Consider the following 27,564-nt stretch of genomic DNA (forward strand, 5'->3'; position numbering starts at 1 on the left):
CAAAATGTCAGCTTTTAAACTCCAATCCCTATGATGAAGGGATAATGCTCAAAATGTCAGCTTTTAAACTCCAATCACTCTGATGAGGGGCTAACACTTGAAACGTCAGCTTTTAAGTTACAATTGCTCTGATAAATGGCTAATGCTCAAAATGTCAGCTTTTTAAACTCCAATTGCTCTGATGAAGGGCTAACGCTGGTAATGTCAGCTTTTTAAACTCTAATCACTCTGATGAAGGGCTGATGCTCGAAACATCAGCTTTTAAACTCTAAACAGTGGCCACTTTACATTATCAACTCAGTTGATAATACTAAATTACTGTTGTATTCTCCCACCAATGCAACACCACAGTTTCTCTAGAAACTTACCCCATTTACTTTCATTTTGTACATTGATTATTTGCATGAAGTCAAACAACAAATTTGTGACAAGAAACTGAAGGACAAAAATGGAATATCATAAGTATGTGCTGCTATTCATAATGTAGGAATACCAAAGTAAGGTGACAGTATCAGAAAGAGTTTAGGAATCAAACAGTTCATTAATTATATCAAATAGGCTAGAGCAGTGGGCTTTAAAGACATGGTAAAATTGAATAATGGCTGTAGAAATATTTTTGCTCAAAACCATCTTCAATCATGTTTCAAGGAAAAAAATAGCCTCCCTTCTGTTGTGAGGGACAAGTAGATTTCTAACTTGAGCAATCAAGCAACCAAGGAAATTCACCATTAGATTGAGCAATAGGGGCCAAATTTCAAATTAGTTAAAAGATCTCAATAGTAAAAAACTTACTTGATTTAAACAGTCCTATCGTTTCACTGGAAGTAGTGTTAGTCATGTCTATTTCAATCATTAGCATTAATCAACAATGTGTCAAATTTTATTCTGCATGAGTGATCACCAATGAGACATCATGTTTTCATTTCCCTCAAATCCCTCAGTTTTTCCCCAGTAAATTTAATGGGAGCTGAAGGAGTTTTGAACTTTATTTTGTTTGTTCAAGGTAGTAATTAATGGCTGAAGATATATGAAAATCATACATGTGTACTGCAGGAATGATTGTGGAGACTGTAACATTGTTAGCTCAGCTCTAAATAAACCTAACAAAGAAAGTAAGCCAATTAAATAGGACATAAGTTAACGCAACAAGGAGGTAAAAGGATCCAGTCCTAGTGGTGTAGTAGGATAAGAGTGACAAGTGAACATCTAAATTGTCAAGTGTGATAGTATTTCAAATGATCATTAAAGTCCATACTTAGATGGATTCAAATGCAAAGGTAGAATGTTGCAAATCCTGTCAATAGCCAATGCAACCATTTGAAAATGGTAGTTTATATAAATTTTGTATCAAAAGTTGAATGTTAAATATTTTGCAGAAGACAAGGGAAACACAACTTCGGTACAATACCTTTGTATATCCAATATCTTGCAGTTTGATACTATCACTTGTTAGTGTTTAATTGATTTCCATTTTATCTCCTCCCTATAAATTTTTTAATAAGCTCAGGCTCACAGGAGAATGACTCAGGCATGTGCAGGTTGGCATTCAAACTTTTCCCCAGCTCTGATTGTTTGTAGGTACCTTAACAGTTCCTACTGGAGGTACACAGCAAAGTCCAACTTTGTAATATGCAAGGTTTTTAAACCATGCTATTTGATGATTTTCTGCACATATATTAGATGAAATGTTAAAAAATATGAAAGAAAATTCAGAGATAGAGGTTCAATTCAAATCAGTACAGGATGTTGTATACGATATTGAGCTATGCAACTACCATGTCTGTTAGTGTTATATCTTAGTCGCTAGGCATTTTTCAGGAACAAGTTCCTGCTTCAATTTAGAAATGAGTGTAATGTGAAATAAATGAAAACAGAGTACGCTTACTCATTTGATTATTTATTCAATTTTCAAAGCAACCATGAAAAGAAAAGTATTTTTAAACTTTTGCATACCAAAGATACAAAGTGCATAGCAGACTATTATCTTGATGAGCTATCTGCTCTGAATACACAAAGTTGCATAGTTTAAGGTCAGAAATAGTTACAAGCAACACACATTGTGTGTTAAACTGAACCATTCCCAACCCCCCTCAAAGAAAAAGGGTACCTGCATGTACTTGTATTTAATTGACATAACCCTTTCTAGTCTCAATCTACAGCACAGCTCAGTCTTTGTCCAACTGTTCATTCCAAAAGTGAGAAATCTGCTGCACAAGTTAATCCAACAGTACTCTTTACTTAACAAAAAAGTCAATCAGGTTCTCCCTGCCCTCTCTAGATTCCCATCCTCCAACATGTAGGCTGGTTTATACTTGTTACCACCATCACTACATTTCAAGGCAGGGTTAGGTTTAGTATTGTGGGTGCTTCCTAGTGATGTGTACCCTTCATCATATAGACTGCAGTATGGAATATTACATTCCTGGATCATTGCCCATACATCTGCATGATGCCAATCAAGAATTGGATTAACCCTCATGTAATGTGGCCAGTCTGGGTCAGTTGGAGAAAATGTGCGCAGTATATCAGAAAATGGGTCATGCCTTCTGGTGCCCAAAAACATTGCCTTGACTTTTGGGTGAGTTTCTTTCAATGTCCTCAGACCTGTTTTAATGTCTCCTGTTAATGTTACGAGATTCAAATTGTACCTTTTGGTAGTTTCTGAGATGAACTCTTCTGCTTGTGGAAATGGTGACTCGTAGCGAAAGTATAGGGCCTTTAGCTCTTGGGCAGGTATTGATAATTTATTCAGCACTGCATGCAAAATGTGGAGCAGCACAGTGCAGTCCTTGCCACCATTGAAACTGATGCACAGCTCATCAAGAGAATACAGCTGAAGTGTCTGTTGTATAATAGCCCAGGCACCTTTAAGGCAAGCACTTGTGTTTGATTCGTCTTCGGGATCAAGGAGGCTGTACACTTTCTCCACATTCACCACCTGCTTAGCATCTTTTTTCAGAGAGGTAGGGCTGGGTGGACCTAAAATATAGTAATAGGTTATTAAAATATTAGTTATTTTCCAAGTGGAGAGAAGGTTAACCCTTTTACTCTTGGGAGTGACTAATGAGTAAATTCTCCTTACAGTATTGGTACATCATCTGTCAGAGAGGTGATGAGAAGAAAGTTAAATATCAATAAGATGATACTGTTTGATTACACGACAAATTCTCAGAACTCCAATGATAAGAGCTGTACAAAGACATTGAAGAGAATTGATGTTTAGATCTAACAAAAGAAAGGGTAGAGACTCCTTAATGGAAAAATTGTGAATGACCATTCCATAATTTCTCCCAATAATATTGTCACAATCAGAAATGTGATAAGAAAAAAAGTGAAATATCAAGAAGAGTTTATTGTTTGATTAAACAACAAATTCTCAGAGCTACAATTATATAATATTTATTAATGACAGAGAGGAGAACTTATTTTCAGTTCTCTAGGGAATGAGAAGGTAGAGACCTCTCAGTGGAGAAATTACAGTATCAAGTGCTCCTTCACTGTGTTTGTCCAGATAAAGTTTATCCTCAAAAGGACTGTTGTTGGTTACTGTCAGTGATAAGTTCTCAAACTCTTTTCCTCCAAGAATTTCATTTATCAGCATTAATGAAGGAGTGCTTTGTGATTTGACTCCAAATTCTCACAGTTAACATCACTAAAAATGTATCACAGCGAGAAAGGAGAATTCATTTGAGATCTCTGCTGTAAAAGGTCTCTTGGATGCAGCTTAACACATCTGCCCCCAGTTGTTTGAAGAATGGATAATGCTATCCGATGGATAATTCTCTACCTGATGGATAGTGCATTATATTTTGTTAACACTTATTTGTTGGATAGCAATTTATCTGTTGGATCACTTTATCTGCCCTTTGATCAACTGGGCCCACTCTAACAAATGACTACTCACTGGACTCAAGTAATGACTTCTGCAGAGGTTTTCAAAGCCTTATAGTCACAAACACAGTCAAGAGTCTTACAGGGCTAGCACACTTCATGATTAACCTCTTATGACAAACTGTCTCTGCATCACTGCAACATTCATTGCAAATACAGTTTAAAAAAAAAAATTAGAGGCTCATCCCACAATCAAACAAGATGAAGTGAATCATATTTTCTAACTAGGAGGTAAGATAGATTTCAATCTCAATCCGTAAAACATACAAAAAAAGGACTTGCAGTCATGATAACCTCCTGCTTAGTAATCTACATATACTTTTGTGGAACAAAACTTACATTCTGAAGGTGAAGCATCACAGACACGTGCGTCCTCCTCAGTCTTCACCACATAGTCTTTGGGTAACTTTCCCAAGAGACAGTCCCAGGCCTCTTGGAGATCCTTTGAACTATCAGACTCCACAGTCAGTTTTACTTTAAAATTTTGGTCACAGAAATCAGGGTATGACCCTAAGTGTACTATGCCTTTAAATTTCTCACACACCTCATCCAGAATGGAAGCAATTTCTGTCTCATCTACTGAGAGGTAAATCTTTCGCAGCAGAAACCGCTTCTCACGGTTGGAAATTAAAAGAATATCTTCCAAAAGGCCAAACGACTTTTCCAAGAACTTCGGCACTCCAGGAAAAACATACACGTTATGTACAGATATGAGTGGGAAACAGCTCGGTTTTCCCGAGGGATCTTTTCCAAAAGCCAGTTTCACTGACGAAGGAACCCGAGCCATTTTCAAATGCGACGAGTTAATCTCATGCTGATATGAATTCGAAATTAGTTCCACTAATTCATCATTAAGAACTAAATCTTCTCCAAAGGCTTTAGCGATGCCTTGCATTGTAACATCGTCATGAGTGGGGCCAATTCCGCCAGTAGTTATAACGACAGAATATCTAGAGGAGAATTTTCTTACTTCGTGGGCAATTTCGTCCACGTCGTCTGAAATCACAGTAACTTTTCCCACTTTAACTCCTAAGGACCATAATTTCTTAAAGAGATAGTAAGAATTTGTATCTTTGGTATGACCTTTTAAGATCTCGTCTCCTATAATGATAATCCCAGCTGAACACTTGTAATCGTTTCCAACCGCTCCGTCCGCCATCTTAACTTGATTCGGGCAATCAATACTAGATCGATATCAGGTCACGTGACTATAACTCTGGCAACGAAGTCAAACAAAGATGGCGGACTTTATATACAAGACAGCACAACAAACGCATTCAAGGTTTTGTCAGACGTGATCATTTCTTAAATTTTTAGGCAAAGAAGTGGATGAATTCATGCAGGTAAGCTGTAAGTTACTTTTGTTTTGTATACAAGTGGAGAGGATTGGCTTCAGATGTAGTCAGAAGTGACTTTTGCAGGCTGTGAGAGTAGGCGCGAATTCCAAATTTCTCACTTATCAAGTAGGCTTTGACCGAAAACTTACTTATGCGCGATAATACTGTTAGAAGATGAAAGTGCACTGATCTTAATGCGAACTGCTGTAGCTCAATACGATTAGCTTAAAGTTGAAAAAAAAAACCTTGCTCATTTCACAGCCAATTGTAATCGATTTCCTGTATATTTTCAAATTTTATTTTTGCAGGTTTTGATCTCTAGCTTATTTTGGCTTGTTTGATTTTGTCGTCTTTATTTGTAACACATGAAAGAAATGCAATTGTCAAAAGTGTAATTTTTTTTTTGATGTTCGAACCTTGGCTATAAGTCGTTCACCACATGCAGAACTTTTTTTCTTCTGATAACAGAGACGAGTTACGTGATTGATCACGACTTAATTAAGTTATCTTTTCAAGTCAGTTTTAAGTGTAGAACTCTATGTCTAAGTGATTGCCTAAAATGAGAGTGTTGGCGAGAATGGGTAGATCTTTGGGAAATGTAGGGATCATTAATGCTGGGAGTGTACCAGGTAGAAATGCACACTCTCAAGATCTGATTGTTAATTCTCCCCTCTAGCTGCTACACATTTCCCTGTAAATTAGTTATGAGAGCTTGGTGCTAGATAAAGATAGCAGCTTCTACCTGAGAAGTTTGAATATTCTCATTACCTGTTTGCTATTATAATGTATGGATATTTTAGGGAGAAGTTTTATGTTAATCTCTTCTGGGAGTTAAAGGGTTAGAAAAATGTTCAGTGAGTTATCTTTATATACTAAATAAATGTCTTTCTTGATTTGGATCACAAGTCATAGATGTATTCCCATTTGTGCCTGAGTTGGTGAATGAACAGTTCAGTTAAATGTGTTTAAATGTACTTTTCAGAGAAAGAAATGAAATCAAGTTCCAATCAAGAGAAATAAATAAAGACTGAAACATGGAGTTGGATGAGAGGCTGAGGTGGATAGAGACTAGGGTGACATCATCCCTCAAACCCCGAGCAGAGGAGCTAAAGCACATGTTCACCAATGAAAAGAGCAGGTAATGTTTTTTAGCATTAGCCAAAGATTTTGTTGCTTCTATGATGATATAAGAGTTCCATACAACCTAAATTATATTTTGCAATCAATCTTTGTGTTGAAAGTAGTTTTGTGGTAGATTCTGATACTTACTCCCTACTCAATGGTATATATATATATATATATATATATATAAATAAATAAATATTATGAGAGGAAAAAAGGGGACGTAACTACATTTCCCGACAAGCCTGTTTCGTGAATCGCTTCACTCTTCAGGGGTTTAATCCCATTAAACCCCTGAAGAGTGAAGCGATTCACGAAACAGGCTTGTCGGGAAATGTAGTTACGTCCCTTTTTTCCTCTCATAATATTTATCCTGCTCTGCTTCAACGTATTGAGCACTGTTCCACGCGAAAATCAACTTGCAGACTTCCTATATATATATATATATATATATATATATATATATATATATCTCAAGATACAGAACATTTAAAGGCTGAGGTTCCAAACTATGATTTTGTAAGCAGAATAGCTATAAGTTTAGTTCATACTGGGTATGGAAACTGGGTTGATTGCCTTCCAGTGAGATTGTAGACTTTATGTAAGACTTTTAAGAACCAAGCTTCAATCAAGGCATCAAGATGTGAGCCTGTTTCAGGATCACCATATAATGTTTTTGACCACATTACTAGATTGCCTTATTCCATTCAATAAAATGTAAATACGGTTTTTCCTCAAATATGTCCCCGCTCCTCGTTAAAAATTTTGGCTAAGGGGAGGTGCACCTATTGGATAGTGAGTGGGGGGTGCTTACTAAGAAGCTATTAACCTGTACTAATTCTGCTGTAATTGAAGCTTTAAAAGATATAAATAAAGTGTTAATATGAGCAGGAGTTCCATGTTTCTCTAGATGTAGCTATTTCTGAAAGTGAAGAAGGATGGAAAGGGAGCTAATTTGAGAGGGGTGCTTGTTTGAAATTATGGTGCAGGGTGTGGGCGCTTCATTGGGAGAGGGGGCCTAGTAGAGAGTGGACACTTATTTAAGGCAGTGTGATAAGTCACTTAATATTCAAAATTTACATCTAGTAATTTTACAAGGACTAAATTTTGAGAGAGTCCTCAACATCCCTCCTTCTCATTTTAGTTGAGCAAATGTTGTGTATGTAGCTCCTTTCCAGCCAAACTGTACTCATGCAAGAGCATTGCAAGTTTCATTTATTATGATTGACTATTTCTCTTTGTAGAGAGGCTATGTTTGAATTTTGCAACAATGAAGAGATGAAAAAGCTGTTTATATATTACTCAACATCTCCTGCTGGCAAAAATCTCGTGGCATCACTTACTCCACCCAGCAGCTCAAAGGAAAAGTCTGTTTACTTTGTCAAGATTCACGAAGCAGGAAAACTCTCCAGAGACAATATAGTGACAGATGTTGCTTTCTGTGATTGTTCTTATCAACCTTTGACCCATGCAAGTACTTTGACAAAGGATGTGTTCTTGCCACTGTTAAGTATTGAAATGGGTGGAGGTGTGAGTGCTGACAAACTTATGGACCTAGTCCACAGGCTGGTTTCAGTCCTGCAAGTTTGCGAGGGCAGTTCAAAAGATCAGGTCACTCTACCGCTGCCATCTATTGAGGTGTTGTCAGAGGCAGCAGCATACAGTAGTAGACGGCCTGCTGTCATTCATGTGTTGGAGACAGCTGTGGTTAATTGGATAAAACAGATCAAGGTAAAACAAAATCTTGGGAAACTATGTTAATTAAAGAGTTGTAATGAAATTTCTACAGTGTGTGTTTGGCAGATACATTATCTAGAAGCTTTGGTGCCATTTGAAAATAAATTGTAAGTGGATTCTCTATTAATTTTTTAAGTTTTTTTTTATAGGTGACTCTGAAGCTGGACCCAGAGATCCAAATAAAAAAGTTTGGTCCAAAACCAGGTCCATTGGATGAAATAGAGGTATTGTTTCCTACTCTAGAGTACAACACTTCAAAGCTAAAACTTGGATTCACATCATTGTGTATAATGGCCCATCAATTGCACAAAGTTAACATAACATGTTCCTTTTTGTGGAAATGCTTTAATGACTTCAGTTTGGGGAAATGAACAGTGCATTACCTGCCTGAAACTTAAATTGAGTCCACATTTTTTTTATTTTGGAACACTGAATTTTTTTTTCAAGATGAAAAAAAATTCATAATTCCCTCCCACTTTGCAGTTTTGTTCTTCTCTTTTGACATACTGTAGCATGTAGTAGTTCCCAGATTGTAATGGAGGCAGTGGAGGGAGACCAGGGAAATCATATGGCAATAAATCTTTTACACCCCAACATCTGTATGTATATTCTCCATACATATTTTTGTGACCTTAAATTGTGATTCAGGGGTGATATTGTAAGGAGAAGTGAGATACTGGTCACTCTTAGGGTCAAAGGGTTAAAGAGAGTTAAATTTCTTAGTGCCCTCTTGGGGAAAGGGGAAAAAGTAATAATATTAAACCTGTTTAGGAGAAGACTACAAGTGTTATACTCTGCTTTGAGTGAATTTATTTTCCATTAAATTAAAAAAAAAAAACATGAAAAAACCTTTTTTTTTCATCAGATGTGGTCAGAGCGACTGGAGAAGATCACATCAGTGAGTGAGCAGTTGTGTTCTCATGTGGCTCTTAATATTATGATGAACCTGGAAGATGCTCATAGTACATATGCACAGTCCTTTCACCTTGTCAAAAGAGAAATTGCAAAGGTTAGACATTTGTGAGCAGTAATTTTGTGTCCAAACAATTGATTCTTCTCTTCCTCATGATTGGTCATGTTTAATGGAAATACTGGAAAATTATGACCATATAAAAGGCATAGTTTTAAGTCCTTGGTTGGTTGGCAATAATGTATCTCTTTGATGGAAAAAAATGCTTTTACTATAAAGTGAGAGGTTTAGCAACCGATTATTCTGTACTTGTGTATCTGGGAACCCACATCTAATGTCTGGTTTATTGGAGAAAATGAAAAAAAAAAAATTTCTTTTTTTTTGTAAACTTCTATGGTTTTCTGTCAGCGGTTTATTATTGTCTGAGGATTGTCACTTGCAGATGTTTCAGGAAAGGAGTGCTGAATAATTGTTTTGTTCCTTGAAAACTTCATTTATTTTCTACTCTGCAGTTCATACTAAGATGTCTCTAATACGAAAAAAGGATCTGCCAATGCATGTTTTCAATTCTTTTGTATTTTTTTATACCAAGGCTGAAGCAGAGACCAATGATAACCTGCAGTTTCTGAGCACTCTCCTACCTTGGTTTGAGAAGCTTCATTATGCAACCAAATCTGCTGATATGGTATCTGTTTTCCCACCGTTAGTTCACACTCTCTATCTTGTCTGGGTTCACTCAAGGTAAGTTTTGTTACAAAATCTGATGTTAAGAACTAATAGAAGCTTTCAGCTAATCATGTTTAAATGTGGTTTTCAAGGAAGTTTTTTTCAGGATGGGACTTCCATTAAACAGACTTGTTTAACTTATTTTGGCAGCACTAAAGGAAAAAGAGGCTGGTTGTACTTCATGCGATTTCATTTCCATTTTAGGTATTACCATGACCACAGAAATTTCACAAGATTACTGACCATGTTGTCAAATGAGGTTGTCGCTCGAGCAAGGCAGCTTGTAGGAGAACATGTGCTGGAAAATCTCTTGGCAGTAAGTGAATTTTCTCTGTTGCCTCTTCCAAACTACACCTTTTCAGCTGTATTCATCTGCTCCAAAACTCTTTGGAAACTCAGGTAAAGAACATCAGCCTCTGCATGGGTATTAAGTTGGACATGTTCTTCATGATGATCGCTCTGGTAACCTTCATGTTTCTTTCTCTAGTCTTACACCAATTTGAAAGATGCCTTGCGTGTGTGTGCTGCATTCCGAGGTTGTTACTTGGATAAAAAGGACAGAGCTGATGAGACAAATCAACAAAGATTATCTGAACAGTCAGGAACTAAGTAAGTCCGTGTACAATTAAGACATTCCTCCACCTCTGAGACCTCTCCATTTGAAAGTAAACAATTCACATTTTCGATTCCTTGTGAAAGGAACTTTTGGTAGCCTGGGCGAAACCTCTCATTATTGACGTTTTGGCGTGAGCGTTTTTTTGCCCGAGGGAAAGTATGGAGCTGTGTGCAACGCGAGCTGGGAGAGGTCTGAAGGGGTTTAGTATTGATAATTCAAAGGGTGGATAACGCTATCTAATACATAAATCGCTATCCAGCGGATGTGTTTACAAAACGTGCTGTATTAACGAATAAAGGGGTTAAGTTTCTAAAGAAACTGTGATGCTGCATCGGTGGGAAAGTATAACAGGGTAATTTGGTATTATCAAATGAGTTGATAACGTAAATTTGCCCTCCGTAAAGAGTTTCACAGCTGATGTTTCGAACGTTAGCCCTTTATCATTCTTTCTGACGGAGGGCTAACGCTCGAAACTTCAGCTTTGAAACTGTTTACGTTGGCCAATTTAAGTACTGTTCTATCCACCGTTTAGAAATTTATCTAGTGGATAGTGTTATCCACCCCTCGAACAACCGGAACCAATTTGATAAATTGTGTTCGAGTTAAGGCTGCTGTTAGACAACAGAGATATGTTTTCAGCGTCCGTATTTTTACCCGATTGCTCAGGACAGCCTGGGAGAAATATCAGTGTACAAAAGAGTATTACATCGTTGACATCCTGAGCATTGCAGTTGCATTTTTTCCCCAGTAGGGACAGCGGAGGTGTTGTGTGGCACAGCAAATTATACAACAACAGCCTAACACCCAGAAATACAAAGATGTTTAATCGACGTAACAGCCTCTCAGAAAGCAACAGTGGTTTTGATACTCTAGAACTATGGACTGACTCTGCGTGGCCTGCTCGAAACAATTCGTGTTTTACATCGCTAAACAGCTTCATGGAGCGTTGTAATGATGTACTGGAGCTCGTTCAGACAACTCAACATTTTGAGATGTTAACGTGCACTGCTCAAGTTGGTGGTGCTGGTGGTAACAGTTTGGACATTCAAGTGAGGGAGATCCATCGCAAATTTAAGGAGGCTGTGCGTTCTTTTCAGCAGATGCCACATGTAAGATCACAGAGAATTGTTTGTTTATTTTCAACTCTGTGTATAAAAGACATACCCCATTTACACTGAAGCTTAAACGTGTTTCAAGCGGTTTTTTTTTCTAACGCGGTTTAAGTTTGTTTTCTTCATCGAGCTACTAAAACTCAAAATGTTTGTTACTTGAAATTTAGCACATTGATGATATAAGTTGGTGGTTACTTGAATCTTATGAAAAATTTAATTTTTCAGTTCTCTGTTTGTGATTTTCATTCGGTTAAACGTGTTTAAGGAAACGTGTTTTGATGGTGTGAATGGGAAATAAGGCTAGACGTTCATTTACCTTAAATGACGTACTCAGAATTGGAGCTATATCTCCGTCGTAAACTGCGAATGATGTTTTACACGTAATATTGTACAAAAAAATGTTGTTTTTCAGGATGTGTTGAACGCAAATGAAACTCAGGAGTTTGAAAGAGAATTCTTTGCCTTCCGTTCTGTAACAAGAGTAAGTTTTTTTGTTTGTGCCGTTCTATTTGATGACGTTTATTTTATATCTTGATTTAAGTTTATCCAACCAGTTTCTTAGGACTTAAAGCAATGTTGTTCCATCGCTCTCAGGATTTAGAGTACAACCTAGCCGATGTGATGAGACAAAGTTTTAAGCAGTGCTGGGACACAAGAGCCAAACTGAGGCTTCTGGAAGTGTTTGAAGGAATCAGTGGACGAGAACTTGTTCAAGTGAGAATCAAAGAGAAGGACAATGAAGTATTCTAGTAGAATCATGCGCCTTAAGTACATATCTGATAAATTCTCCTAACCTTACGTCGTATCCAGGAAGATTAGCAACACTTGGTTGCATCATGTCCGGACTCTAAATTCAACCGTTTCCAAGGCCGCCATTTGGCAAGCCAAAATTTGAAAAATGGTCGCTAGGAATAAAATTCTAGTCGTCAGAAAAACAAAACTCGTTTTTGGAGGTAAAGGCGGTATCTCAAGGCTCGATACTCGATCACCAAAGAAAAAGAGGTACTTTACACGCAAGAAAGCTTTTGAGCATTTTCAAATTTTATTGTATGCAATCTTATATTATTTTGACCATAAACACAAGTTAATAAGTACGTTGCAGCCAAATGTATTTTGGTGTATGGCCACCAATCACAGATCGCCAAATTGGGGACTTTCGAGGCAAGTGTAGTGCCCTATAAACGGTTATAGCTTGGGGAGCTGCATGTCACATGCAGAGGCTAGAATAATATGTGGTAGCCATGCAAGTCAGTCCCGTATACAGACGTAACCTTTCCAATTTTTTTTTCCGAACACCTTAGACAAATCTGAAGGTTACGTTTACTGCTTTGGTGCTTGGTTTCACTCAAGAGTTACTGGACATGAGAGTATTCTTCGAGTCTCACATGGACTCCCCTCCGGCTTATCCTCACCTTCCTCCAGTGTCAAACAAGTTACTTTGGCTTCGCGGATTCAAAATACACATACAGGTACTTGATAATACTTGAACAACACTGAAAGAATCTTTAGATTGACCCTAACTTTCTTCAGCCCATATCTGGGATTATAGAAACGCAGGCGTCCGATTTGTCTGATATTTTGCAAACTTACAACTCAGTTGGAAGTTTAGAAGGAACACTATAAGTGTAACCTTGCTACGTCTGATAGGCTCAATTGGAGGGTGACATACATACGAGCCACGAAGAGAAGTTTCAGGGCTGATTTACCAATAGAGCAATAGCCAATCGATGATAATTAAAAATCTTGAGGTAGGAGCAAGAAAAGCCAAGAAAATTAGAGTATGTCAAGGGAATTTAGCCCCAGGTATTGCTGATGTTTTTTCTAATAGCTCTTGCGAGTGACCTGCAAGGAACTCCTTTAGAAGTTCGGCCTTGTGCTAAGTTCATCACGCTTAAACAGTTTTTAAATTTTTTTTTTGTAGGAGCCCATGTCTCGGCTCCATCGTGTCTCTCCAGCTTCACTTAAAGGTGACGATGGATGGCGTCTAAGAGATACATACTCAGATCTGATCAAAGACATTGAAAGGTAAAGGCAACTAGAGGCAATATTTTATTAGCACATTTGAAGACAATTTTCGTACTGGTAGGCTTCGGTCTTTTGTCTTTAGATCTAAAACCGCGTTAGGTGGTTAACTTTTTGTTGAGTTGAGGAAAATACAACAGGGGTGGTGATGATCTACATTTGACGGGAACGTGATAACAAAATCTTATTTCGTAACGTTCAGGTGTAAGGGAAAGCTTTTATATTCCTTTCCAAGGTGCGAAGCAGAAACTATTCGTCAATGGCAAAGCAAAATGGAGCCTGAATTGAGGACCAAATTAAAACAGCCTCTTTTGGTGAGTTGACCAAGGCATCCTTTATAAAAGGCACGTTGTTTCTGCATGTACGAGCAACTTTGGATATCACTTTACTTCCAGGTCTGCACAAAATAAAAAGGGTTGGCACAGAAAAATTATTTTAAGATGAAGAATTGATAACTAAAGATCAAAATTGAAATTGGAAGAGGTGTTACATCCACCCTTATTCATAAAAAAAGGTTGAAAGGGGAAAATACCTCACGATATTTGAGTCGTTTCGGTGAAGTTAAAAATGTGAATCAAACCACAAAATATCACTTGGGGTAAATCGAAGAACAGCCAAGAGGTATGCATAAGCCAAAATTAATCAGGAATTGCCATCGATGGCCTATGATGGTCAATAATTGTCAAAAATGGCCAAGGATGGCCAACAATGGTCAAGGATGGGCAAAGATGGCTGATAATGGAGAGATATAACTTGTTTTATTTGCTAATTGTAGATTGCGGAACCTGCAAGCGAGGGAAGTAGACCCACTCTACACGTGAACTTTGATCCAGAATTGATGCTTCTTTTACGAGAGGTTCATTACTTAGGAGGGGAGCCCTTCTTGACACGTCTTCCCGACCCCGCCCGAGTGCTGCTGAGATCAACAGATGACAGTCTTCTAAGGTCCACTGCTACGAGGCTTGAAACTATCGTGACACGGTACAATTCTGTGATGGCAAACATGAAGGAGTTCGAGAGGCCTTTGTTTGAGAGGAAGCTTGCAAAAATTGATGAGGTAACCCATGTAGTGGTTAAGAATTATTCACTGGAGTGAAGGTATATCTCCCCCACTTTCAACGACCCTAAGGTGAAGAAAAGATTTTGTATAAAATACATAGAAACCGAAAAAAATAGTTTATTTTTGTAAACATACCGGAAAATGGTCGCAAATTAAATATGGCCGTAAAATGGCCGTAAGGTGAAATCTAATCACGGGAGCCTGCTCGTGGACTAAATAGACGGCGGTCAGCGGTCTAAGGGGCAGCGGTAAACCGCTGGTAACTGGCTAATTTTGAAACCCTGTTCCTGTCGCACCTGGAATGTTATACTGAGCTAAAAATACTTTCCGATTTCTACCTTTCCAAAGTTACAGTTGTATTGTTTGAAACACAACACTTCCAGTAATAGCACAAAACGTTTGAATAATTCTTCTAACATTATACTGTTTTGCATAAATATTTTCTGACTAAGGTTATCTTTTTTGTTCTCTTTTTCATCCTCTATCTTGCTATCATAGTTGCTCGGCCAAGGACTCCATGTGTTCACATGGAAGACAGTGGAATCAGCAGATTTTGTTGAGCATGCGTCATACCTGGTTTGTGACGATCTCCATCGCAACCTGGGCGTGGTCCAGAGTAACTTCAGAGAAATCTGCAACATAGCAGCTTCGTGGTCTGACAATGGACTATTGGATGTGTTCAGTCCACGTGATGTTAGCAAGTCATTCTCAATGGACAAACTACAGGAACAGCATGGGTAAATTGAAAAATAAAAGATAAAAAATAAATAAATAAAACATGGAAAGCGATTGCGAACTTAATTGCAGTTTTACAAAATTTTTGCTTAATTACTATTTGCAGGATGATTTATGAGACGCATAAGCACGCTGTCACTGTAGGAGGGCACAGAATCCATGCCTTATTGCAGTCTACGTTTGAGGTGAGATTGGCTCGACTTTAAAGCTTTTTGGGAACCCTAGAGGATGTGGTGACGTTTTGGTTAGCGCGCTGTAATCTGGTTCTAGACTGTGCGCCTTGGCTCGGTCCTTGAGTTATTTTCAAGAGCAAGGCGCTTAACTCTCAGTGTTCCTCGTCATTCAGGAGTATATATGGGTAGCACGATTTATGAAGGTAACCCGAGGTAAAATAAGGGCATCATCCGCTATGGATTACCATCCCTTCCTAGTCGTTTAACTTCATGGGATGGATGTAATGTATGAGCCTTGAGTCAAGTACACTACAACGTGTTCATTGAATAAAAGGTGATATAAAGTTGGCTGTCAACTGCTTGTTTTTATCTGTCAGGCGGCGCAGATAAGCCGTGCTTCTCCTGCCTGGCAGAGTTACATCAAGTATGTCAGTGGAGTCGTGATGGAAGGACTGAAGACATCTACTCAAACCTCATTGCAATCCATGTTGAACCAGATTGTATTCTCCAATATGTCAAATGTGAGTTCTCGCGGTATACCTCTTCACAAATAGAAACAGCTACCGGCACCGTACAAACAACTTTCTCACTCCATTTACACAATCAGTGGGCCAAAAAGAACTTCCTAACTTTACTGACTGATCACAACCGGACAGTCCTAAAAGAAGAACATTACTTAAGTATTACAGCCTTTAGTAAGACGGCAACACTGAAAATTTAATCGATCCTATCATCTGATCGACAGATATGAGTTTGTGAGAACACAAAGCAGGAAAAATATTAAAAAGAAAAATTTTCAGCCGTATTTTGACCCTGGATCTCCTCACAACCCTTCACTCTCCTTTCTGTCTGCCATATAAATTATGATGTTAGTTTGGAGAATTAGGTTGGATCATCTTATAATCTACTGATTGATAATTGTTTCCTTATTCTTATCCCTGGTCTGCTTGATATTGTATTGATATTGTAAGGAGAAATTCTGTCTTGGGAGTTAAAGTTCTATTCTTTCCAACAAGCCCTAATTCTGCTGATGATTTTCCCGACCTATTCTCAAGTTGTCTACGATTTGAGTGGGTAACATAATTTAGAGCTGATCCTCAAGAAGCAAGAGAGGCTGGAGTTTGTTGATTTTAGATGGCTCTCGCGTTTATTGCGAACATCACGATTAACCTTGCAGGATTCTGAGGTCCTGCCAATACTGACTATTCGCTTGGAGCTAACTGGTTCCCAGGTTTTGTTTAATCCATCACTTGATGATAAGTCAGCCTCATCCAGCGTCCAAGAGTGTGTAGAAGGATGGTTGAATGACTTTCTCGGACGTGGTGATTTCGTGAGGCCTGTGGATGAACATCTAAAGGTAAAGTTTGAAGGGAATAGCGGAGCTCTCAAGAATGATTTTCACGTGAAATTCTGCTTTGGTTTCGTAAATTTTTTTTTCTGAGTAGAAGTGGCATCATGGAGAAGAATGTAAACGATGCTGTTGTTATGAGTATTAGGTTTTGCATTTTATTTAGTTGTTAAATGTTGGCCATAGGGAATTTACGTTAAAAGAAGTCCTCAGCTCGAAAAAAAAAGAAAATCTTTTCATTTTATGTCCCGTTCTTTTAGAGCTACAAGGAAGTCATTGTTGATGATGATGAAGTACAGACACTGGTGAAACAAACCAAAGATGTGGTTGAGCAAAATGCCTCCGAATGCAAGGTAGGAATCATACAGGAAATTTTCCCTTTTCTTCGTTGAATCACTGGTAAAAAAAAAGAAACTATTACGAAGGGAGCGAGTGTTTCAACACATTTTAGAAAGGTTGTAGATTCACTCGGTCGTTAATCAGTATCCGTATTCTCCATACTGTTCTCTAGACATTTCCTGAGGTGCTGACAAGGAGAATTCGTTGAACAATGGAAAACTTCTTTAGTTGTTGATCAACTCCTTTATTCTTGTGACCTCATTTTGTGTTTCATTATATATTATATATATATTGTAAGATATTGTAAGGAGAAATTAGATGTTAGCCACTCTTGGGAGTCAAAGGGTTAACAACAAAAAAAACTATCATAAATTGATTGCAGAGTTTCCTGGCGACGTTTCGAGAGTATGCATTTTTATGGATACAAGATGTACAACGAACATTTGAGGAGTTTCTCGCAGGAAATATAGTGGCTCATCCAAGGAAAATGAACCGATCCGAGCTTATACGATCCAGAGCATCACAGACATCAGAAAAATCCAGGAAAGAGAAAGAAAGAGACCCGAGGTAGGTTGTTCTCACATCAGGTTTTCAACTTTTTATAACGGATATCATTGTGATGAGGTGGTTACTGTTGGTTTGTCGAAATACGGGGTTTATCGTTGGAATCTGGAACGGATATTGTAGAAGACAAATGGCGAAAATGTTTGGACCGTATGTAAGGCTTTGGATAGCGTGTGAAATCCTACATTGATTACCCGTTCAATTCCTTTCTTTCTCTGTCCGGCGTTTCCTATTCGAACTTTGTTCATGACTGAGAATATATGAAAATCATATGTGTGAATTGCGGTTTAAGAAATGAATATGAAAGCGACCTTCGCAGTAATGAACACTTCTTAAGCAATGGTGAAAATAAGGCCTGGAAAAGAAATTTAGGTCAGTACAGGCCTTTATTGTAAGTCATATCACTCACTTATGATTTTGTCTATACTCAGGTCCAACCGCAGCTCAGCTGCTGCCTCCACACTCAGTACCAGTGGAGCTATGGGATTGTCAGAAAAGACTTTCCTCAACCCCAAGAAAATGACAGCTACTAAGGAGGTTAGGGATGAAAAAGGACCATCCTTGGATGATTTCGACAAAGAGATAGAGATTTATCAGGTATGTGAAGTCGTAGTCCTCTCCTCTTCATTGACATCAGATGAGACTGTTCGGCGAATCTGTCAAAAGAAGAGTCTTTTTTTTGTCCTTCTTATGGAAGGAAATATTGTCTCTATTTACCCCTAACATGATCTTCTCAATGTAACATACAACTACCATTTACACTTTGAATAAATAAATAAATATTGAATTTTACAAAATAAATTTGGGAAAGAAAAGTCAGAAAAGCCATGGAAGCTTTGAAGCTGACGGCTTTCACGACCAGGTCATCACCTTTAAATTTTCAATAAAATGTTAACAGAATAAAAGGGTAAGGTTGAGATTTGAATTTTACCATTTTCTTAGACGGCAAGAGACGAGATCTACAATCTGCAGGATTGGTGCGATGTAGGTTGGATGAGAGTGAACATGAGGCCAATCAAACAAGTTCTTGGCACTTATGCCAGCAAGTGGATGTTTGTTTACACCAAATATCTTTCGGATCAGGTAATACAAAAAGTTATCTAATAACAAGATTGAGGGTCAGATAAAGCGTCAGGATTATATCTCTCATATAGACAGAAGACAGCTATGCGTTTGATATTCAGTGGTCTTGGCAGTGGAATGATTGTTTTACATATTCTGTTTTCTTGTTCAAGGGTCCTTGAAACATGTAATACGTGTTTTTTCTTTGAATTTCGTTGCGATTGGCGTTTCATATTCATCTACTCCTATTGTTCCATTTCTAGGTGTCTTCAACGTTAAATGACCTTGATTCCTTCTTTCTAGGTGTCTTCAACATTAAATGACCTTGATTCCTTCTTTCTAGGTGTCTTCAACATTAAATGACCTTGATTCCTTCCTGAAACGCATCGAACCTGGAATAGAAGCGATTACAGGAGAAGAGCAAGACATTGCTTCTTTTATGCGCCTCATGAGAGTTTTTAATGAGGTAGGTTCTTGATGGTATATCAGATTCATTGTCTATGTAAAGAGAGTAACTTTTGGGTTTGGGTTTTATAGGTGAGTACTCAGCAAGCGGAGATGGACAGCAAGTTTGTAGCGATGAAAAGAACCATTACTCTCTTAGAAAAATACGATCAGAAACTTCCAGATATGACTCAAAAGTTCTATGCTGCAGCACCACAGAGGTACGTACTTTCCATCACAAATAGGATCTAGATAGAATAAGAAAGATTGTAAATTTTGAGCACGGTAAGAAAATAGAAGAAGGTGTTTTTTCGTCTTGTCACGAGCGTGGGACAAAGAAAAAATTCTGAGTCCCAATGAGGAATGAAACCTCAGACCTTCGGTTTTCGCGCTCCGATGCTCTACCACTAAGCCACATAGACTCGCGTCCCGAATACTGCTAGAATCAGCGATGTTGTAGAATAGGAAAGATGGTAAGTTTAGAAAAAAATTCTGAGTTTCAGAAAATTTTTGTTTGTCCCATGCTCGTGAAAAGACGACAAACATCTTTTTCCAATAAGGATCTAGTCACCCAAGAGACCAAGCATTTTGAACCCTTTAACCCCTAAGAGTAACTAGCGACTAATTTACAATATCACCCGTAATTAAGGTCATGAGAATACAGGAAATGATCACCAACTAACGAAGCTCCTGATCGTTAAACAAATTCTCCTTCTTAGCACCTTGGGAAATGTATAGAGAACAGTATGGAGAATATACATAATGATTATAGGGCGTAAAGTGTTAAAACAGCGCTAAATTTTTTTTAAAAGCGGTTCTGAATGCTGTAAGAACGGTTTCCTTGTCTGCTTTGGACCAATAAAATACAGAAAGCCACTGAATTTTGTTTTTTTTTTGCTTCTTGGCAAACGTTGAGCTTGCTTAGTTTTTTCTGCTCATTAAAAGAAAACAGTGTACATTGTTCTGATGAGAAAGCTTGAGTCTTCAAAATGATCTTCACTGTTGTTTTGTGATTACGAGTTCTTATTGAGGATCTTCGTTTTTACACAGGTGGAACAACTTGAAGATGAAAGTAAATCAAGCCAAACAACGTCTGGGACCAAGAATACAAGCTGAGGCCTCCAGTGTCACACAGGTAGCTAACCCCGTCAGAAGTGTGCTCTCCGTAGCGTGTTCTTTCATTCTGATTCTGATGGTATACTTTAAAAAGATGTTGACTGAAGAGTGCAATTAAGGGAAGGACACAAAACTGCTAATTAAGTCTCACACTCAAATTACCGGTAAATTTTGTGCTTTTATCCTAACCATTCTACAGGAGCTTAGAGCATTTGGTGATCGCTGTGAATCTCTGGCCAGAGAGTTCTCTGATTCCGAGGCGTTCAACAGAAAGTGTCCTATTTATACTGCTTTCACCATTATGGACACGTTTGGCAGAAGGCTCGAGATTATGGAGAGCGAGGCGCAGGCTAGTACTAGGACATTTTTTTTGTTTTTATTGGTTGTAAGAGCAGTTTTCTAGATACGTCAGTAACTCAGACATGTTTCCCAAGCTTGATGTTTTCTTTCATCGTAGATAGATACAGTTATTGTTGTTATAGCTTCTCTGGCAAAAGTCCTATCTGTTGGTTTTTGTTAAAAGCGGCGGTATGCAGTGGGGTACACAAGGGGTGTATACCGCGCTTGGCTTAGAGCGCCGAACTTTCGTGCTTGTGGTCGAAGGTTCAAGTCCCAAACCGGTTCGACACTCAGGGTCTTGAAATAACTGAGGAGAATGTGCTGCATACGTGAAACATTTGCAAATGGCTAGACATCTTAGTTCTCTCGGAGAACGCACTTATCGCAAAAGAGTAGGGAGCGTAGCTTCTGGTGTTGGGTGTGGCTTTGTTAGACTTCTTGTGCAGACTCCATTTAAACCAGCTTTAAGGCTGAACTGGGCCAGCTTGTTTAAATATTGCAAGTAAATAAAATGTATTAATAAGAATAGGCTAAATGAATGAGGGTGTAAGTCTCTATAGAAACTGTGGTGCTGCGTCGGTGGGAGAGTATAACATGGTAAATTAGTATAATGAACTGAGTTGATAACGTAAACTGGCCACCGCAAAGAGTTCCAAAGCTGATGTTTTGAGCGCTAGTCCTTCGTCTGAGCGAATGATTTCTAGGGCTAACACCCGAAACGTCTGCTTTGAAACTCTTTGCGGTGGTAGATTTTCATTATCAACTCAGTTGATAATACTGAATTACCCTGTTCCTAAGAGTAGGCCAATTTGACTCTTGTTTATCAACAGGACCTGATTGAGCTTCAAGAATTGTTTGAAAAGGCTGTGGTTAACTTTTCTGTTCTCCCTCGGTAAGTTGCGTCAACAGCGTCGAATTTTCTTTTAAGTGTGTGATTTATTCTTAAGAAACCTTTTCCTTGCCATCGTGCCCATCTAAAAGATTTACTCATCCCCCTAGACTTCGCTCTGACTTGGAATGTTTACGCGAGGTCTGGAATACGTGGCGGGCAGTGCAGGAACAACACACGGAATGGAAACGAGGTCGTTGGCAGCGAATCAACACAAAGCTTATGAGGAAAGCCACTGAGGCGCAAACTGATGTCGTCACAGCTCTGCCTTTTGAGGCGCATGAGTGGGACGTGTTTATTGGCATGCATGATGCTATCCTTGATATCCAGGTATTATAGAACCCCCCTCCAAGAGCTTCAAGGGTTTGACGCTTTTGTGCTATGTATCTATGCGCTGTGCATCTATGAAAAAGAAATGTCACAATCGGTTAAGTTGGATCTTGTGCCTTTTTTTCTTGCAACTGTGACCAAAATAGCTCTCGGAACGGCATGCGTCTTTTAGGGTCACTTTCGCTGGTAGATTCAGCTGCTGGGTCAATTCGTATCAAGGGAACAAACGGGTTTTAAGTGTAAATTGTCACCGGTGATATCTTCGTAGTACTTAGGTAAAGTGTCCTCATTTTTCCGCCTAGATAAAGATCAAAAGCTAGCGTGGAATGAAAAGTTAATACCCTGAAGTTAAGTTATTGGCATTGGGCTTAGATTTGTGGTTGAAAACGTCGTTTTAATTTCTCTTGCATCGGTGGTGGGCTTAGATTTGTGGTTGAAAAAATCGTTTTCATTTCCTTTGCATCTGTTGTTGTTAGGCTTGCCTACCAATCATTGATGATCTCAGTCGCTCGGCCATGCGGCCTCGACACTGGAAGCAACTATTACGTGTAACGGGAGGAGCCGTGCAGATCAGTAATGAAGGATTGACGAGAATGACTTTGGGACAGCTCCTGGAGCTGGGGCTACACAGTAAGGAGTTACTTAATAGATTGAAGTTCTCTTTATTGATTCAAGGAGTAGGTCATTGTCAGTGCATTGTGAAAAATTTAGTGTCAATGTTTCAGTCACGATCCGTTTCAATCTCTTCCATCTTTGGCCTTGGTTGTTCTTTCTTAGTTTTTTGTAATGCTTTTTTTGTGTTTTTCTTTCTTAATGAACAAGTATTTGTAGTCTCTCTTGAGTCGAAGGTGCTTCAGCATGTTGCAGAAATATCTCAAAATATCCATTCTCTAGAAGAAAGCACTTACATTAGAAATTTAAAACAGTCTCAATTATCAGCAGTATCCACTACTTAAGCAAGCTTAATCAGCGCTTTGCTACTATCATTTCATGCTTATCCGTAAGTATTTTACTTTTTTTCCCATAGTAATTTAAAACGAAGTTAGAATAATAGGTTTCTGACGACAAGTTTTGGTAGCCATTGAAAGACTTAAATTCAAAATGTGTGTTTGTTTGCTGTTATTTGTAGACCATGCTGAAGAGGTCCGGTCCATAATTCAAAGGGCTGCAAAAGATGTGGCTATTGAGAGTTCACTGAAGACGTACGAAGAAGTCTGGCTGAGTAAGATCTTTGAGCTCAGGGTGCACACTAGAATGAAGGGCCCCTCCTCTGCTGCTGCGGCCACTCAAGAGGTAAATATGGCGACGAAGTGTAGATCAGGTCTGAGGCTCGATTCCACAGTGGTTACCCAGATGTTCTTTGTCCTATGCTCGTTGCAAATCCAGCGTCATCTTTTTTCATTCAACTTAAGATTTACCCTCTGTCATATCGTTTGTCAACTTGTTAGATTTACTTCGTTCTGCATAATATAACAGAACTCTCAATTTTTTTAAAAAGACTGCGTTGCTATTTTATTTAATATCTTTTGCAATTTGTCTTTTCGGCATCTGGAATGAGGATAGTTTTTGAGGTTTTAGTTTACGGTAAGAATTACTGAAAAGTAGAACTTCGTCTCTGCGAAGACAAACGAAAAAATTGTACCCGAAAGTTTTTTCTTGCTGCTTGTTGTTCGCGGGTAGGAACAGTATTTATAGTAGCAGTAAAGGCGGTTGAAAATTAATGTACAGTGTGGGCTTTCATGTATGTCCGATGATGGATTGCTTCCACAGACACCTGGCAGCGAGTTCGGTAATGACTCTGATATGAACATGCATGCTCCCCGCGGTCTGTCCAGTCGAGTATCAGTGACAAGTCATGGCAGTGGTGGAGGCTTCAGCGTCAAGGATGGAGCTGGTGGAAGCCACAAGACAAGGAAGACGTCGATCGCTGGATCAGCTACTTTCTCTCACTCCCTCACGAATTTAACTCAGGTGACGATGCTTGGCAGATTTTAGTTTGCAAAGGATTTAGCGAGAGAGTTTGTGAGAGTCGCTCTAAGGGGTATAAGGGGGCGTAACAGTACACAATCAATCAGAGAAGGGCATATTTTACCGAAAGTACAGGGTATATTGTACCGCCCGTTGTGGTTTTCATTCATGCGTTCTCGGGCAATGCTCTCACGTATTATCCAAATACACTAAGTAGAGTACAGATAGAGCGCGAGTCGAGTACAAACATCATGCGATATTGGATAGTTAGTTAGTTTGTACTGTAAAAGAAACCTGTTTAACCGGTCGGCTGCACGCGCTACGCTTGTATTTTTGCTTCGCTTTTTCCTCATAAGAAATGCATTTAAAATTAAGCGGTGGAATTATAAATAACTTATTAGTCGTTTTAGTGTGTAGTATTGCCGAGTATTTTCACTCGTTGTTTGTATTTTAAAAAAAATACGGCGTCAACTAGTTTGAGAGTACCTATTATTTGACTCAAGCTACAATCTTTTCATACATCAGTGTTTCATTTTTCTTACACCAAATGTGATCTCCACAGGACACAGGCCCAATTTGTTTACTGGATAAGTGCGAACCAATTTTTGAAGAACTTGAAGATCATCAGGTATTTTGAGTATGGTCATGTCTGTTACACACTTTTCGCTGAAATGGACGTTAGGTTACTTAATGTCATCATCCAATTTAAAAATTGGGAATTTGGCTGAAATTTCCTTAAAAATGAAAGTATAAGAATTAGTGACTTGGATTTCTTCCGTTTTGTGCAGGTTTCCCTTCAGAGCATGCTCAGTGGTAGTGCCGCCGGCTCATTTGCAGACGACATCATGAAATGGCAGAAGCGATTGCAGACAATAGAAGCTGTGCTGAGTGTTTGGCTTGAAGTACAGGATAAATGGATAGAACTGGAGGATGTAAGTATAGATTTCTGCTCGTGAAATAGTAAATGTTATAACTTATAAGCTTGTAGAAGCTTTTATAGGCGTCGATTATTACAACACTTGAAATAATATGACAGTTTTCTAAAAAGAGGCTTATCAAACTAATTGGAGAGCTTTTTTCGTGTTGTATAGAACTGACTGTTTAGCTTTGAACAGCACTTGTTCCCTTGATGTGTAATGTCTTCACGCAAGTCTTTGGTTATTAATGAAATAAATTTTAATTTGACCAACGGATGAACTGCAAGTGAAGAAATGATCCTGCCAAGTGAGGTGCAATTTAACTCTACGACTCCCGCGAGTGACCAAGACAGAATTTCTCCTTACTGTATCGGTACAATATCATACAAACAAGTAATGAGAATAAAGAAAAAAAAATCAATCATGGGATTACTAATTGATCCGATACCAAACTCTCCAAACCAACATGATGAGAATCGTTTGACAGACAGTAAGGAGAACTACTAATGAAATCTTGGGAGGGTTAAACAATTTCCGAAAAGTAACCTGAATACTCAGGCTTCGATGGGATCCGAAACGGTGCCTTTTTCGGGCTTCTTTTCTGCAATATCTAAACTGCAGCTTACCTGCGAAGATCATTTCCTCACTCGTCTCTGGTTAGTTAAGTGTCCTGCACAGTTCTGATGTAGTTAAACTTCTGTGTAGGTCTTCTCCAGTTTGGATCTCCGCATCGCTATGCCTCATGAAACGAACCTATTTTCTGCTGTGAATCGCGACTTCAGAATCTTGATGAAAGTCACAGAGAAAAATCCAAACGTGCTACAGGCATGCTCGAGGATAAGTAAGTGGACAGCGGTATTAAATCGTACCCCAGCCTGGTGGTAATACTATTCCCGTTACTTATTTACAAATTGTTTTTCCCAAGAGGTTGGTTAGCTTGTGGTCATTTATATGTTAAGTTAAAAGTTTCAAGGGCAGATGAAATTCCAAACGACAAGAGTCTTTTAAGATAACGACTCTGTGAACTTGAGCTGGAGGTTTTCGCGAACAAACTCGGATTATTGTCCAGGGAAAGGTTGTAACCTATTATAAGAGGATGATGCCCAGTTTCTCCAACTTTCTTGTTCAATATTCATTTTTACTTCTGTATGGAAGCTGGTAGACAATTAAAATTCTGCGACAACCAAATTTCATACTTCCCCCTATCCCCCATGGGACATTTTTTGTTCTCTTTGAGGGAGCAATGTGTTGGTTTTAAAGGCACAAGTATTTCATAAATGATAAACCATTTCTACTCCCGTTATATTGGTGGTTCATATTTCTTGCAGATATTCAAGCCAAACTAGAGAAGTTGAACATGAATCTTCAGCAGTGTTGGAAATCTCTTTTAAATCATCTTGAACGAAGGCGCCAGAAATTTCCGCGATTTTACTTCCTCTCTACTGAAGATGTACTTCATATTGTATGCAACGGTGTGTCATTGTTGATCATTTTTATGCTTCGTTTTGTTTGTACAATAAGTGATTTAATTACTCTTGTGATTGACTGTTGCTGCTTCTCCGTTCCCAAGGTTACGATCCAGGCCTCGTGAATCCATATTTACCAAAAGTTTTGGAAAACCTTGGTGCCCTTGTTTACGAGGAGATTGAAAACGAAGGACAAGTTTATTTTAGCATCACCGCTGTGGTCAGTTCTCATGGAGAAAAACTTGCTCTTAAACAGGTGAGTAACCCCAAAGTAATTGGTATCTCAGTGATGGGTAGATTTAGTCAATAAAGCACCGTAAGCAGGTAAAATTCGTCTTGAGGTCTCCCTGAGATTTTAATGAAATATTACCTATTTCTAACAAACGCTTTTTGCTTAATTTCCGTACATATATACATACATACGTAAACTTTATTTAGACTCGAATTTGAATGTTGCTAAAAAGCTAACGTCTTCGGGTTAAATATAATAAAATAGAATGAAAATACAAATTTTGATAAGAATATTAAATTTACATGCCTATCAATCAATACATTAATAAAATAATTTAATACAATAAAATACGATGTAATTTACAATCGATATAAAAATACATGCTTGTGATATCAAATGTTAAAACTGATAAACTAAGAATTCGTATAAATCCTCGCAAGCTCTTAGGCCATCAGGTAGGGAATTCCTTAGTTTAACAGCTGAATAATTAAAAGAATGTAGACCACATACTCGGCTTAGAAAGTGACAGGATGTGGTGATCACGTAGGTTGTAATTTGCAGTGCGGGGAGGAAACATGGTCGTCATATAATACGGGTAGTTTTCTACAAACAAGCTCCGTGGAACAGAATGGTCTTCCCTTCGGCAAGACGCCCTGTCCTCACATTGTCTCTCTAATGCTAATGAGAAAAACACCCAGGAGTATAAACTGATGACAGTAAGATGTGAGGAACACTGGACGAATTGCCGCTGGGCTATATGCGTTGGACTGGGACTAGTATCATAAAGAGTAGGCAAAGCAATACGCTGTGTCGCTTCGTGACGCTGAAATTGGGATAAACTCCCATATTAACCTTTTCACTCTAACATCATAATGCATATTCTCCATACTGTTTCCTAACGGGCTGACAAGGAGAATTGGTTTAACAAACAAGAGCTTCATTAGTCGGTGAACATTTTCTTCATTCTCATGATCTTAATGTTCGATTCAGGGGTAATCTTGTAAGGAGAAGTTAGATGCTAGTCACTCGTAGAGGTTGAGGGGTTAGTTGACCATTGGGCCCTTGACTCTTAAGTATTTCTGAAATGCGTGTAATCTGGCGCTAATCAC

The 27,564-nt window shown here is 38.5% G+C and overlaps 2 protein-coding genes across 3 annotated transcripts in view; one reads left to right on the plus strand and one right to left on the minus strand.

Annotated features, from left to right (window-relative positions):
- Positions 1-996: 996 nt before the first annotated feature.
- On the minus strand, positions 997-5,055 carry LOC131775105 (FAD synthase). The gene is made up of 2 exons (XM_059091193.2): positions 4,231-5,055; positions 997-2,979 (listed from the first exon to the last, which is right to left on the minus strand). Exons 1-2 carry the CDS (start codon positions 5,048-5,050, stop codon positions 2,255-2,257), a joined length of 1,545 nt encoding a protein of 514 aa, XP_058947176.2. The 5' UTR covers positions 5,051-5,055; the 3' UTR covers positions 997-2,254.
- Positions 5,056-5,117: 62 nt separating this feature from the next.
- The window catches only part of LOC131775104 (uncharacterized), a 52,053-nt gene continuing 29,606 nt past the window's right edge, over positions 5,118-27,564 (plus strand). The window contains exons 1-37 of one of the 2 annotated variants that reach the window (XM_066169247.1): positions 5,118-5,234; positions 6,211-6,366; positions 7,595-8,081; positions 8,237-8,311; positions 8,953-9,096; positions 9,590-9,738; positions 9,928-10,039; positions 10,211-10,332; positions 11,088-11,448; positions 11,864-11,932; positions 12,046-12,165; positions 12,753-12,920; positions 13,373-13,476; positions 13,709-13,787; positions 14,249-14,530; positions 15,032-15,270; positions 15,375-15,453; positions 15,819-15,962; positions 16,619-16,798; positions 17,050-17,142; positions 17,511-17,695; positions 18,124-18,289; positions 18,635-18,775; positions 19,098-19,220; positions 19,292-19,419; positions 20,249-20,333; positions 20,514-20,663; positions 21,484-21,545; positions 21,653-21,872; positions 22,349-22,502; positions 23,002-23,165; positions 23,643-23,843; positions 24,403-24,468; positions 24,629-24,772; positions 25,463-25,598; positions 26,086-26,229; positions 26,328-26,479. In XM_066169247.1, coding sequence (XP_066025344.1) covers positions 6,263-6,366; positions 7,595-8,081; positions 8,237-8,311; positions 8,953-9,096; positions 9,590-9,738; positions 9,928-10,039; positions 10,211-10,332; positions 11,088-11,448; positions 11,864-11,932; positions 12,046-12,165; positions 12,753-12,920; positions 13,373-13,476; positions 13,709-13,787; positions 14,249-14,530; positions 15,032-15,270; positions 15,375-15,453; positions 15,819-15,962; positions 16,619-16,798; positions 17,050-17,142; positions 17,511-17,695; positions 18,124-18,289; positions 18,635-18,775; positions 19,098-19,220; positions 19,292-19,419; positions 20,249-20,333; positions 20,514-20,663; positions 21,484-21,545; positions 21,653-21,872; positions 22,349-22,502; positions 23,002-23,165; positions 23,643-23,843; positions 24,403-24,468; positions 24,629-24,772; positions 25,463-25,598; positions 26,086-26,229; positions 26,328-26,479 — 5,532 coding nt within the window. In that variant the 5' untranslated portion in view covers positions 5,118-5,234; positions 6,211-6,262. The remainder of the gene's footprint in view (positions 5,235-6,210; positions 6,367-7,594; positions 8,082-8,236; positions 8,312-8,952; positions 9,097-9,589; positions 9,739-9,927; positions 10,040-10,210; positions 10,333-11,087; positions 11,449-11,863; positions 11,933-12,045; positions 12,166-12,752; positions 12,921-13,372; positions 13,477-13,708; positions 13,788-14,248; positions 14,531-15,031; positions 15,271-15,374; positions 15,454-15,818; positions 15,963-16,618; positions 16,799-17,049; positions 17,143-17,510; positions 17,696-18,123; positions 18,290-18,634; positions 18,776-19,097; positions 19,221-19,291; positions 19,420-20,248; positions 20,334-20,513; positions 20,664-21,483; positions 21,546-21,652; positions 21,873-22,348; positions 22,503-23,001; positions 23,166-23,642; positions 23,844-24,402; positions 24,469-24,628; positions 24,773-25,462; positions 25,599-26,085; positions 26,230-26,327; positions 26,480-27,564) is intronic. The other variant, XM_066169248.1, reaches the window with a different exon arrangement.

This window comes from Pocillopora verrucosa, chromosome 6, assembly GCF_036669915.1.
Source record: "Pocillopora verrucosa isolate sample1 chromosome 6, ASM3666991v2, whole genome shotgun sequence".
Taxonomy (NCBI): Eukaryota; Metazoa; Cnidaria; class Anthozoa; order Scleractinia; family Pocilloporidae; genus Pocillopora; species Pocillopora verrucosa.